The 15,281-nt window shown below is 39.8% G+C and overlaps 1 protein-coding gene across 1 annotated transcript; it reads left to right on the forward strand.

Moving 5' to 3' along the window:
• Positions 1 to 310: 310 nt before the first annotated feature.
• On the forward strand, positions 311 to 2,403 carry LOC100668431 (olfactory receptor 7D4-like). The gene has a single exon (XM_064280546.1). It carries the CDS (start codon positions 1,405 to 1,407, stop codon positions 2,401 to 2,403), a length of 999 nt encoding a protein of 332 aa, XP_064136616.1. The 5' UTR covers positions 311 to 1,404.
• The last annotated feature ends 12,878 nt before the right edge of the window (positions 2,404 to 15,281 follow it).

Consider the following 15,281-nt stretch of genomic DNA (forward strand, 5'->3'; position numbering starts at 1 on the left):
ACACATACTTTGTATTTCATTTCAATGGTTGTGCTCTTCTATTTCCTCCTCTTATTTACAGAGTCCACTTGGCCTTTCCCCTTCTTGGAAGAAACCATTTGGCAGGTGGTTTCTGCAATAAGGAGCCATAGGGATCTTCACTAACTGGAAGAGCTTCATGGAGATCAAAAGAGGTAACAGACCTGTTTTGTTTATACTTATCACAATTCTATCCTTGCTTTATGGCTGCCATAGTTTAAAGGAGCTATTGATAAACGATGGACATGCAAGGCAGGTTTATTGTGATAGTGAAAAAAAAAAAAAACGGAAGCTCACAATTATCAAGTGCCTGCTCTATATCACAGGCACACCACTAGAAAAATGACATGCATCATCTCATTTAATTCACTCATCGATCTCATTATGTCGGGAATATTTAGCACTCTCATTTGAGAAGGTGGTATCTGCAGTTAAGAGAGATTAAGTAATTTTCTCATGGTCACATAAGATAGTAAGTTGGTAAAGCCAAAATTCTATTCTGGGCAGTATGATTCAAACCCTCATTTTTGAAATCACAGCTTTATACTGTAGCTTTGGAGAATTATGTATCTAAAATAGTTATCATAAAAAGAACAGATTAATAATAATAATGAAGAAGCCAAGCCCAAGCCCATTGCCGTCGATAATAAAAAAAAAAAAAAAGATAATAGCTATTACTAATTAGAAGCCCTGGTACCACAGTGGCTAAACACTCTAGTGTGAACCAGAAGGTAAGCGGTTTGAATCTACCAGCAACTCCACAGGAAAAAGATGTGGCAGTCTTCTTCCTTAAGGATACCAGACCTGGAAACATGGTAGGGCAGTTCTACTTTGTCTTATAGAGTTGTTTTTGTTAGAATCAACTCAACGGCAATGGGTTTGGATTTTTTGGGGGGGGCGGGGGTTATTTTTGAAACAGATCCTCCTGTTCACAAAGGCATTTCTAAACCTTGCAAAGAAGGTAATAGCAATAACCAGATTTTTTAAAAAACAAAAAAAATAAGGCACAAAAAGTTAACTGTTACATCATTAGGATGTGACAGGTCACATTTAAGACATGGATTTTCAGCTCAGATGACCTTTAATCACTAACATAGAGTTACCAGAATGGAGGAGGCATGGAGATTATCAGGGAAAAGATCATACTTGGGAGTTCACATTACATGTTTCCAATTAGCTTGAAAATTGGTTTATGAGTATAGATTCAAATAGGATAATTAGAACCAGTGAATAGAAGCTAAAAAGAGAAATTTCTGCTGAATTAAAGTGTCTGAATAATTATATATGTTTAAAATGAAAAGGGCTACCTGTAACTGAGAGTCACAGTCAATGGAAGGACTTAATAACAAAATGCAGGTGGTACTGTAAAGGTGATGACTAGCTGAGATGCCATTTGGCAGTTCATTGAATGTTGCTCTTACCTTCTCCAGCCTACACACTAAATACATGGAAGCAGAAAACCAAACAAAATTTTCAGAATTCCTCCTGCTGGGCCTCTCAGAGGATCCTGAACTTCAGCCCCTCTTCTTTGCACTCTTCCTGTCTATGTACCTGGTCGCTGTGCTTGGGAACCTACTCATCATACCGGCGGTTACCTCTGACCCTCACCTCCACACCCCCATGTACTTCTTCCTCTCCAACCTGTCCTTTGTTGACATCTGTTTCGTTACTACCACGGTCCCAAAGATGCTTGTGAACATCCAGACACAGAACAAACACATTTCGTACATAGGATGCCTCATTCAGGAGTATTTCTTCATGATTTTTGCTGGACTGGACAATTTCCTCCTGACCATGATGGCCTATGACCGATTTGTGGCCATCTGTCACCCCCTGCACTATACAGTCATCATGAGCCCCCGGTTCTGTGTCTTGTTGGTTCTGGTGTCTTGGGTCATCTTTTTCTGGGTCTCCCTGCTTCATATTGTCTTGATCACACGGCTGAACTTCTGTACAGACACTGAAATACCACATTTTTTCTGTGAACTGACTCAGATTATCAAAGTGGCCTGTTCTGATACCCACATCAATTATGTCTTCTTGTATGTGTTGACTGCCCTGCTGGGTGTGTTTCCCCTCTCAGGGATCCTCTTCTCTTACTCTCAGATTGTCTCCTCCTTAATGAAGATGTCCTCTGCTGGGGCCAAGTATAAGGCATTTTCCACCTGTGGGTCTCACCTATCCGTGGTTTCTTTGTTCTATGGGACAGGACTTGGGGTTTTCCTCAGTTCTGCTGTGACCCATTCTTCCCAGAGAAGCTCTGTTGCCTCAGTGATGTACACTGTGGTCACGCCCATGCTGAACCCCTTCATATACAGCCTAAGGAATAAGGATGTGAAGGGAGCCCTGGGAAGGCTTCTCTGTAGAGCAGCTTTTTGTCCATGATGATGGCCACTGGCCTCAGGGCTAAATGGGCTTCACATTCCCCAAAGCCAAATATCATGAATTTAAATATCCCGATTTTTTTTTTTTCTTCCTCAGAAGACATGCACCGTTTCTTCCAATCCCAAAGCAACTATAATTGGCCTTCTACTTGTTATTGTACCGTTTTGACTTAGTAATTTTTTTTGACTCTTCTTTCCTATGTGCTGTCCATAAAGTTCTTTCTTTGGTCAGCTTTCTTAGAGCCATTCCTAGAAAATCCAACCTTAGATTGACATCATTAATCTTGTTAAGTGCAGACATGATTTTCCCAAAAGTTAATCTCTCAACCATTGATGCATTTCACCTTCATTTGGTTATGTATGTGTTTTTCCCTGAGCAAAATAAAATCAAAATCATACAACAGTCATCACAAACTGCTTTCCCCATCTGGACTGTCCTTACTGCTTTACACATATGATTTCATTTAACCATGGCAATATTTCTTTGAGATATATTCTCATTCACCCCATTTTTCAGAGAAGAGTCTGAGATTGGGATGGTTTCAAACTGGCAACCATACTTTGCTATCCTACTTTGTATAAGAACAATGATGTGGTTTTCAAGTTCAAGGGTGGTGATCTAGATTTGATAGATGGTTTTTGCAGATGATTCATAGTAATATACTGCCTTGGATAACCTGAGATGTTGATTCATTCTCTGTGGTCCTTTCTTGGTTCTTTTCTTCCTTCTTTTCCCCTTTCTTTCTTCCTTACTTTCTCCAATTCCGTATTTTATTTTACCTTTATGTCTCATCATTGCAGTTTTTAGATATACTCCCCAAGATAGTAAAACAATGTAGTATTGAATACAGTGGGATAAGAGTTGTTCCCACAAGTGGTTTAATTTTCTGGGACTCTCTGGAGGTGTCATCAGGAAAGGTAGTTACACACTTGTGGAATGCATTCAGATATTCATTTTTTGAGAAGAATATTGGTAGAATTGAGTCCGGCCAGTGATTGGTGGAGTAGTAGATGCTCCTATCACATTCCCTGGGGTCCTCTCACCATCTCTATTGTACCCCAGTCTGACTGCCTATGGACAGCACCAGCTGGAACCTACTTTGCCAAATGCATAGTAGCAAATGCGATCTGTAATTATTTATTTCTGGGGTAGCCTTCACTGAGAGGTGTGGGATTTACCTCTTTACTTGGGGGTAATTCTTAGATGTGGGTTTTGCACATTTTCCAAAATCTCCCCACAGGTTGAAAATTCTGCTCACTCACTGTGGTAGCTGACTTAATGCACACTTTACTGGATGTATTTTCTTTCCTGTGTCACTTCTCCACTCTCCCATACATATTCCTTGCTCCTTCAAGTAAATTGCTTGCACTTGAATCCTTGTTTCAGTGTCTGCTTCTGTGGGAACCAAAACTAGGACAGTTGATAAAGACCAACAGGTATTAAGGGAGACATGAAAGGAACTGGGCTCTTTGTGGCCAATACAAAACTAAAAAAAGAAGAAATAATTTACTGAAAAATCTTAATTGGTTAGCTTATTATCTACTTTGTACAAAGTGAGGAGGAGGGCAGAGAGGTATTAAAAAAGAGAAAAAAAAGATTTCAATTCCAAGTAGTAAGCATAATCGTACTGATGTGTACTAGAAACTGTTGTAAACAAAAGTAAATATTTTTAACTCACCTTGAATGATTCTATCGAAAACTTTCTGAATGTAGTTTGGACAACTTTACTGAGGTACAGTTTACATACCATGAAATAGTCCCATTGTTATAGTCCAATGATTTTAGCAAATTTATTTAGTTGTGCATTCGTCACCCAAATCCAGTTTCAGAGAGTGAGGTATTACAGACAGAGTCCGTTTGGTCAGAGCAATCTTAGATTGTTTGAATATATGGCATCTCTAATGATATTGAGGTTGGGCAGTGCTCCAGGTCCTATCAAAAATCTTTCATAAATATTTTATAAAGCAATGTTTGGTATTGTTCTCCTAGTCTCCTCCAGTAACGACATCCTTTCCATAACTGTATAGGAAACAAGTAGATAAGGAGAGTGCCCGCCCTCTCTGTGATTTTTTATGTTGAATAATTTATTAAAACACCCCAGGAGTTCCAGATTTACCCTGTACAACTTGTTACCTTGAGTGTACTTATCATTGGGACTGCTTCCTAGTAGTATTTGGAAACAAAATAGTGTATTTGTAAAATTTTAATTACCATAGGGAGAATATCTGTCCTATTTGTTTTATTTTCAGTCTCTTTCAATCTTAGACTTCCAGGAGATTTACTGGTACATTCATTTTTTTTTTTTTCTTTTTTAACGTGGTTTAAGTGAAAGTTTACAGTTCAAGTCAGTTTCTCATACAAAAACATATACACACATTGTTCTGTGACCCTGGTTGCTCTCCCTATAATGTGACAGCACACTTCTCCTCTCCACGCTGTATTTCCCATGTGTAGCTTCTGTCCCCCTCTGCCTTCTCATCTCGCCTCCAGACAGGAGCTCCCAATTTAGTCTTATGTATCTACTTGAGCTAAGAAGCACACTCCTCCCTGGTATCGTTTTATGTCTTATACTCCAGTCTAATCTTGGTCTGAAGAGCTGGCTTCGGGAATGGTTTTAGATTCAGGCTAATAGAGAGTCTGGAGGCCATGACCTCTGGGGTCCCTCTAGTCTCAATCAGATCATTAAGCCTGGCCTTTTTACTAGGATTTGAGTTCTGCACCCCACTTTTCTCCTGCTCCATTAGTGACCCTCTGTTGTGCTCCCTGTCAGGGCAGTCATTGGTTGTAGCCGGGCATCATCTCGTTCTTCTGGTCTCCAGCTGATGGAGTTTCTGGTTTATGTATCCCTTTCTGTCTCTTGGGCTCATATTTTCCTTGTGTCTTTGGTGTTCATTCTCCTTTGCTCCAGGTGGGGTGGGACCAATTGATGCATCTTAGATGGCTGCTTGTTAGATTTTAAGACCCCAGGTGCCACTCACCAAAGTGGGATGCAGAATCTTTTCTTAATAAACTTTTTATGCCAGTTGAACTAGGTGTCCCCTAAAACCATGGTCCCCAGACCCCAGCCCCTGCTACTCTGTCCCTCTAAGTGTTTCGTTGCATTATGGAAACTCCTTAGCTTTAGGTTTACTCCAGTCATGCTGACTTCCCCTGTATCGTGCATTGTCCTTCCCTTCATCTAAAGTAATTCTTGTCTACCATCTAGTTGGTGAATACCAGTCTTCCTCCTTCACCACCCTCATAGCCATCAAAGTGATACATTCATTTTATAGAAGGAATGTTTATTGAGAATCTACTATGTGTTAGGTGCTGGGAACAAAGATGTGAAGAAAAAATAGATCCTGTCCTTATATAGCTTACATTCCATAGGGGAAGAAAAAAGACAAACAAGTGAACCAATAAAAACTTTAGAATTACAGAAAGGACCATAAAAAAAAAAAAAAGAAGAAGCACCAAAGAATAGAGAAAGATTGTGAGATTTATTTTAAATAACATTTTCAAGAACACGGTGAAATAATAGAAAACGGCTAGGATGTTTTAGATAATATTTTTAATATTATTGTTTAACAGTCTAGACCAGTGTTTCTCAACTTAAGCACTACTGACATCTTGGGCTGGATAATTCATTGTTGTGGAGAACTATTTTGTACATTGTAGGATGTTTAGCACCATCCCTGGCCTCTAATCACTACATGCCAGAACTCTACTCTTCATTTGTGACAACCAGAAGTGTGTCAAGGCATTACCAATTGTTCCTTAGGGGGCAAAATAGCCCAAGTTGGGAACCACTGGTCTAAAAGGTGCAGGAGTTGATGGCCTTAATATTCCAGGAGACAGGGAAAATAGGAGACACAACATTTAAGGGAGGATAAAACCTTGCGAAAAATGGGAATTCCAGAACACTTAATTGTGCTTATGAGAAACCTTTACATAGATCAAGAGGCGTTTGTTTGGACTGAACAAGGGGATACTACTGGTTGAAAGTCAGGAAAGGTGTGAGTCAGGGTTGTAGTCTTTCACCATACCTATTTAATCTGTATGCTGAACAAATAATACCAGAAGAAGAATGGGGCATCAGGATTGGAGGAAGACTCATTAGCAACCTGTGTTATGCAGATGACACAACCTTGCTTACTGAAAGTGAAGAGGACTTGAAGCACTTACTGACGAAGATGAGAGACCACAATCTTCAGTATGGATTGCACCTCAAAGCACAGAAAACTAAAATCTTCACAACTGGACCAATGAGCAACATCATGATAAATGGAGAAAAGATTGAAGTTATCAAGGATTTCATTTTACTTGGATCCGCAATCAACAGCCATGGAAGCAGCAGTCAAGAAATCAAAAGACTGATTGCATCGGGTAAATCTGCTGCAAAGACCTCTTCAAAGTGTTGAAGAACAAAGATGTCACCCTGAAGACTAAGGTGCTCCTGACCCAAGCCATGGTATTTTCAATCACATCATATGCATGTGAAAGTTGAACAATGAATAAGGAAGACCGAAGAAGAGTTGATGCCTTTGAATTGTGGTGTTGACAAAGAATATTGAATATACCATGGACTGCCAAGAGAACAAACAAATCTGTCTTGGAAGAAGTGCAGCCAGAATGCTTCTTAGAGGCAAGGATGGCAAGACTGAGTCTTACATACTTTGGACATGTTGTCACGAGGGATCAGTCCCTGGAGAAGGACATCATGCTTGGCAGAGTACAGGGTCAGTGGAAAAGAGGAAGACCCTCAATGAGGTGGATTGACACAGTGGCTGCAACAATGCACTCAAGCATAACAACGATTGTAAGTATGGCTCAGTACTGGGCAGTGTTTCATTCTGCTGTGAATAGGGCTGGTAATGAGTCGGAACCGACTCAATGGCACCTATCAACAGCAACAAGAACAACAAAACATCAGCTTGTTATTAGGAATGGTTGAGTTATTGGAGACCACAGAATTCCTCACTGGTGCTATCATTTCAGATGTCAAATATAATGGTTTGGCATTCATCAGTCTGCACTTGTGGCAATGTAATCAATTAATTGCCCAGATAGAGGGAGAAAATAGTGCTTAGTCTAGAGTTAGAAAGAGATGACTCTTGGCTGAATCCTACCCATGATTCTTCAGTTCTCAGTTATAGTGTCCCCACCAGACATATGCTCTCACTGGACACTGTAGCCATCCATCACAATATCAGCCACCATTGTACACAATTCTTTTATCGATGAATGTCTCTTGAAAATATCCACCTGACTTTTGGATTCAATCCATTCCTGATCCAACTGCCCCACAGAGTTTCCAAGGAGTGCCTGGCAGGTTCAAATTGCCGATCCTTTGGTTAGCACATGTTGCACTTAACCACTATGCCATCAGGGTTTCCTGATGTATTAGTATTTTACACTATCACTTATCCCTTCTTTATCCTGTATGTTCCAATGTCTGCATGCAAGTTTATAATTTGCAATGTAGTTAAACATATTCCCATATCTTTCAATGTAAATAAGACTCACTCATCACCCCCATTCCTCTTTGAATATTGCTCCAAACTTTTAAATATTTGTTCTGCACTTGTTTTTTTCTTTTCCACACTGCTTACTCTCTCCTCAACCAACCTGATCTGGAGTCTTTCTACCTCCATCTCGGTCATGCTCCAGGAGGTCTGCAGTGACCTTCTATCCTCAACAAATTCTAAGGGATGCTTTTAGCATTCACACTGCTTGGTTTTTCATTAGCAAAGTTACTAATGACTGCATTCTTTTTCTTGAAGTAGGGACCTTATTCTGCTTCCGTGATCTGCCAAAGATTGCTTAACCAAAATACATTCCATTTTTGTCACAATGGGATTTTGAGAGTCACAGCTATTGATAGCATTAACACATCCCTTGTAGCATTAGCACATCCCTTAGGGAAAGTAGAACCACCCCATAGAGTTTCCAAGGAGCACCTGGTGGATTCGAACTGCCGATCTTTTGGTTAGCAGCCATAGCTCTTAACCACTACTACACCAGGTATTCCTACCTAACAACAGAGCACCAAAATATATGAAGCAAACATGGAACTGAAGGGAAAATGGACAATTCTTTAATAATAGTTGGTGACTTCAATAGACAACTTTCAAAAATGATTAGAACATCTAGACAAAAATGCCAGTAAGGAAATAAAGAACTTGAATATTATTATAAAGCAACTAGACCTAAAAGATAATTATAGAAAATGCCATCCTTGCCCTTGCCTTTAGGCAAAAATTAAGGGGATAATTAATGTTATAGGATAAATATCTACTAGCTTACAGACTCAACATCAAAGTGGGAAATCTGGCTTAGGAAAATGAACCAAGTCAAATGAACATGTGCAATAAGGACTCATCCCAGGGAGTCTCACATGACTGTGAAGCCTCCACAGTTAGTTTATTTCTGGCTGTACCATAGGGTTGTCCGAATATACTAGTTCATCAGTATTATGGTGGAAGATAACAAAATGATATAAAAGGGAACAAAAGAATAAAAGAAACTCTTACAATTCAACAACCATATCCAAATAACGTAATAAAAACTGGGCAAATGATGTGAATAGACACTTCTTTAAAAGAGATATACAAAGGGTGAAGAAGCACATGAAAAATGCTCAACATAATTAGTCATTAAAGAAATTCATATCAAACCACATTGAGATACCACTTCACTTCCATGAGGATGATTTTGATAATAAAAGAAATAATAAAAGAGAAAATAACAGTATTGGTGAAAATGTGGAGATAAATCTGGTGGGAATGTAAAGTGGAAGAATTTTCCCTTTATGAATTAAGACCCCTAAACCTGAAGAGGCCAGAGTGGAGGAAACCTGAAGCACAAACTCCTCAAGTGTGTCACTGGGAGTGATTTTATGTTGCGTCATTTATACTTTTACCCCTTGGTTTCTAGACCCAAGTATTCTACACGTTGGGAATACAGAATATTGTGATTGTCATGATTTTACAGTATGTGCTAAATAAAACCCATAGAGCAAGAGAGCTGTGTGTCCTCCAGCTGAATTTTACTGTCAAAGCGGGGTGCCTCCATGCACTTATCGATTGAGCTACAGAGCTTTAGAACACTTGCCCCAGCATGGTAGATGCAGGCAGTGAGGCTTGAGGGGTCAAGAGGCCAAGAAACCCGGAAGCAGAATCTGAAAAGACCTCCTATCACCAAGAAAGCAGAGCTGGGAGCGGTGTGCATCCTTTGGACCAGGGTTCCCTGCACTGAAATGTTCCTAGACCAGGGGAAGATTGATGAGAAGGACCTTCCTCTAGAGCTGACAGGGAGAGAAAGCCATCCCCTGGAGTTGCTGCCCTGAATTCAGACTTCTAGCCCACTAGACTATGAGAGAATAAATTTCTGCTTGTTAAAGCTATCCACCTGTGGTATTTCTATATTGGCAGTACCAGAAAACTAAGATAACATCTTTCTGGTATTCCCTCTTTTCAGCCAAGATCTGTCTGATACCAGCAATGATATCCCTCGTAACACACCCTCTTCAGAATCCAGCTTGAATTTCTGGCAGTTTCCTGTCAGTGTACTGCTACAACCACTTTGGAATGATCTTGAGCAAAATTTTACTTGTTTGTGATATTAATGATATTGTTTGAAAATTTCTGCATTCTGTTGGATTATCTTTCTTTGGAATGTCCACAAATATGGATCTCTTTCAGCCAAACCCACTGCCATCAAGTTGATTCCGACTCATAGTGACCCTATAGGTCAGAGTAGAACTGCACCATGCGTTTCAAAGGAGCGCCTGGTGGATTCGAACTGCCAACCTCTTGGTTAGTAGCTGTAGCGCTTAACCACTACACCATAGGTTTTTGCATATTTGATTATATACTTATTTTGTCTTCTCCAGTCACCCTTTGAAATCTTCTGTTCAACTTTTTTACTTCATCATTTCTTCCTTTCACCTTAGCTACTATATGTTCAAAAGCAAGTTTCAGATTCTCTTCTGATATCCATTTTGGGCTTTGTTTCCTGTCTTTTTAGTGATGTTTTACTTTCTTTATGTATGATGTCTTTGATGTCATTCCACAACTCATCTGGTCTTTGGTCATTAGTGTTCAACGCATCAAATCTATTCTTGAGATGGTGTCTAAACTCAGGTGGTATATGAGATATACTCAAAGTCGTACTTTGGCTCTCATGGACTTGTTCTTGTTTTCTTTAACCTCGCCTTGAACTTGCATATGAGTTATTGATGGTCTGTACTACAGTCGGCCCCTGGTCTTGTTCTGACTGATAATATTGAGCTTTTCCATCATTTCTTTCCACTGATATAGTCAATTTGATTCTTGTGTATTCTGCTTGGCAAGGTCCACCTCTATAGTCACAGATTATGTTTGGGGAAAAAAGGCATTAGCAACGAAGATGTAGTTGGTCTTGCAAAATTCTGCCACATGATCTCTGGTATCATTTCTATCTCCAAGGCCATATTTTCCAACTACCAATCCTTCTTTGTTTCTAACTTTCGCATTACAGTCACCAGTAATTATAAGTGCACCTTGGTTGCATGTTTGATCAATTTCAGAGTGCAGGAGTTGGTAAACGTCTTTAATTTCAATTTGTCATTTCCAGCATAGTAGACCATATGATCGCCTTATTCAAAATTGCCAATACCAGTCCATTTCAGCTCACTAATGCCTAGGACATTGATGTTTATGCCTTTCATTTCACTTTTGACTATTTCCAATATTCCTGGATTCATAATTTGTACGTTTCATGTTCTTATTATTAATGGATATTTGCAGTTGTTTCTTCTGATTTTGAGTCATGCCACATCAGCAAATGAAGGTCCTGAAAGCTTGACTCCATCCACATCACTAAGGTCGACTAGAGCTCAGGCTGCTAACCAAAAGATGGACAGTTTGAATTCACCAGCTACTCCTTGGAAATTCTATGGGGCAGTTCTCCTCTGTGCTATAACATTACTATGCATTGGAATCAACTCAGTGGCAGGGGTTTGTTTTTTTTTTCTTGTCTGTCTACTTTGAGGAGGCAGCTCTTCCCTAGTCATATTTTGAGTACCTTCCAACCTGAGGGGTTCATCTTCTGGCACTATATCAGACTATTGAGAAGCTTTTCACTAGCTAATTTTTTCAGAAGTAGACCACCAGGTCATTCCTCTTACTCTGTTAGTCTGGAAGCTCAGCTGAAACCTGCTGACCATGGCTGACCCTGCTGGTGTTTGTAATACCAGTGGCTTAGCCTCCAACATCATAGCAATGTGCAAGCCACCAGAGTACGACAAACTGACAGACATGTGGCGTGGTGGGGAGAAAGATAAACAGTATATGTTTTTGACAGTATAGTGGGGTCCTTCATCAGGGGGACTTGGTATCCCCTGTGGGTCTATAAACTGGCTCAAGTCTTGGAATTGATTGAGGGGCCATGACTCTCTTATATGGCAATTTGAGTTAGACTGCTGTTCACTTTACCTAGAATTCCTCTGCTTGTACAGTTCAAGTAAGTATTTAGTAGATTTTCCATCTCTTTCACTCCTAGACATACCATGACTAAGTAGCCAACACCGTAAGTTCATATGAGTCAGACTGTTCTGATTACTGCTTTGACTCCACTGTCATTTTGGTAACCATGCCCACCTTGTCTTTTTCAGTTGAGTGCATCCATTTGGCTCCTACCACCATGGGGCTCAATCAGCCCCATTGTAATTAGGTGTCTTCACTCAGTTAGGGTAGTTCCCGCTGTCAAATATGACTTACATAAAATAACAATCACAGCAATCTTCAAGGATGTTGAGGCTTCCTTCACAAATCCCTTACCATTGTAGTAAAAAGTGTGTCCTCTAGCCACTTCATGTGTGAGTCTGTAAGTCTAACCTGATAAATCCACTCTAACATGCCAATTTCCCTAAGCCTTTAGATACCTTCATCTAAGGTATATCAAGGCAGGCCTGGTACTTCAACTTGACTCAGTGTAGGTCACTGCCTAATCCATGCTTCAGTGAACCAACCAAAGAAACTGTTAGATCCTTTCCCAACATCTTGAGCTGAAACATTGAATGAAGAATCTGTGCTTAGTGGGCCCATATCAATTAATTCAAACTAATCTAACTTTATGTTCCTTGTACCATTATCCCACACCCTTAATAGGCATTCTAACACATATATTTCCCAGGTTTCTGTTTGTACATATTAGAAAAATTAACATGTTCTTTTGGAGTGTAGTGTACCTCCTTCTGGAACACACTTTGTAATTCCCCTTTTGGGGATCACTGAGACTTAAGTCTAGTTACAGGTCTAGAAGCAAAAATAGGTGATCAGTATTGGTCCTGGTAACATTCAGCAATGTCTGGCAGGGGAACCATCCCAGGCGATTCACCAGACGATGATTCAGATACCAAACCAGTAAACATCTCAGACAAACACTCTTCAGACACAGCTGCATTAATATCTTCAGGTGAGGGTGGAGGAGATAGTGGTTTCACTGAGGAGGTTGGCTTAGCAGACTAGCAGGGAATAATGCATTCAGATGGAAGTAACAGGGCTGGTTCTCTTGACAGGAGTGATTCAATGGAATTCAGAGGCTCAGTGTCTCCAGATCCCTGATTATTTGCCCACATGTCCCTATCCCAAATTTCAGGATCCCATTTCTTCTCAATCAATGCCCTCACTTTGACTTCAGACACCATTTGAGGTTGGGAAATCAGTTGGCTGTGTAATTCAGCCATTCTTACAATAAGACTTGATTTGGCTTTCAGCAATATCAGCTCTGTTACTTCAAGAAATAAAGATTCCCTTCAGGACACAAGTGGCAAATTTCAGGTCTTTTATGTGGCACTTGAGCTGTGACTCTGAAACCCTGAGCTCATGTCTTTCTTTAACCACTTTTTCTGGAGAAACTAGGACCAACCAACCAGCTTGGTCACAATTGTGACAAAATTGTAAAAAAGTATCAAACATGCCACCACACAGAACCTTGCTTCTCCCGAATACTTCTTTCATTGGTAGTGATATTTTGCATATTAATATGGCCACCTCATTCCATAGATTAGCAGCACCCTCTTTCCTACTGGAGGCAGAGTAATCAGCACCTTTAAGACTAGTCAGACTTGAAAACCAGTTTAGAAAACTCATCCTTACAATTTTGTTTCTCTAGAGTCACTCTCAGTACCAAATGTCTTAGGCTCGGTTTTCTAGAGAATCAAACACAGTGAAGTGTAAGTATGTATATATATGTGTGTGTGTGTGTGTGTATATATATACACACATACATGCACATATACATACATACATATGTGTGTGTGTGGATATATATATATATATATATATATATATTTTGTTGTTGTTGCTAGGTGCCGTCCAGTCAGTTCCAAATCATAAATATCAAATGTACAACAGAATGAAATATTGCCTGGTCTTATGCCATCCTCACAATCTTTGTTATGCTTGAGCCTATTGCTGCAGCCACTGTGTCAATCCATCTCATTGAGGGTCTTCCTCTTGTTCCCTGACCCTCTACTTTACTGAGCATGATGTCTTTCTCCAGGAACTGATCCCTCCTGATAACATGTCCGCAGTATGTGAGGTGTATTCTCACCATGCTTGCTTCTAAGGAGCATTCTGGCTGTACTTCTTCTAAGACAGATTTGTTCAATCTTTTGGCAGTCCATGATATATATATATATGTATCTCAACTTGGCTGGGTCATGTGTGTGTGTATATAAATAAATAAATAAATATATATATATATATAGTGAGACAGAGAGATTTATTTCAAGGAAATGACTCATGCAGTTGTAGAGGGTGGCAAGTCCCAAGTGCATGGCTCAGGAGTCAGGCTGGAGGCTTCTCCAGACTCCCGTAGTTGCAGGCACTGACAAACCCAAGATTGGGAGGTCAGATGGCAGGCTGCTGGCTCACAGGCTGTAGAGACATACGAATCTCAAGATCAGCAGGCAGTATGGAAGGCTGCTGGCTCAAGTCCCAAGGACCAGAGGCCAGATGAAGATAAGTCAGAATCAGGATCCAGAAGAAGCAAATAAGTTTTGCCAGAATGTCCATATAAATAGTGAATACAGACCACACTCCCAAGGAAATTCTGCTTATGACTGTTGGCTAATCACATAAAATCACAACATGGATTATGACTACCTCATTACATAACTGCCAAATTACATCATTATGTAACTGTCATATTACTGAGAATCAAGACCCAGCCAAGTTGACATGCAACCTTAACTGTCACAGTAATTTTTAGTTAAATGTGAAAGATGCATGCACTGTGAAGGAAAACAAGAGTACTGGGAATGTTGTAGTGAAAAACCACCCATGCCTTGAAATTAAAATTCAGAGAATTTCTTCTTTTGATGCTTCCTGCATCCTTTACCAGTTGAATCCTTCAAAATTGCAACTTAAGGCTTGAATTTTTTCTTCAGTTCTTTTAGCTTGAGAAATGCTGAGTGTCTTCTTCTCTTTTGGTTTTCTATCTCCAGTTCTTTGCACATTTCATTATACTACTTTACTTTTTCTTCTTGAGCTGTTTTTTGAAAACTTCTCTTCAACTCTTTTACTTCATCGTTTTTTCCATTCACTTTAACTAATCTTTGTTCAAGAGCAAGTTTCAGAGTCTGTTCTGACACCCTTTTTGATCTTTATTTTTTGTCTTTTAAATGACCTTTTGCTTTCTTCATGTATAATGTCCTTGATGCCATCCTGCAGCTCATTTGATCTTTGGTCATTAGTGTTCAATGTGTTGAATCTGTTCTTGAGATGGTCTTCAAATTTATGTGAGATATACTTAAGACCATATTTTGGTTCTTGTGGACTTGTGTTAATATTCTTCAGCTTCAACTTGAGCTTGCAGATGACCAATGGATGGTATGCTTCACAGCTGGCTCC

Source organism: Loxodonta africana, chromosome 3, assembly GCF_030014295.1.
Source record: "Loxodonta africana isolate mLoxAfr1 chromosome 3, mLoxAfr1.hap2, whole genome shotgun sequence".
NCBI lineage: Eukaryota > Metazoa > Chordata > Mammalia > Proboscidea > Elephantidae > Loxodonta > Loxodonta africana.

What these genes read in the sequence shown, in the direction of transcription:
- LOC100668431 (XM_064280546.1), top strand. Translation starts at nt 1,405, where the DNA reads ATGCCATTTGGCAGTTCATTGAATGTTGCTCTTACCTTCTCCAGCCTA.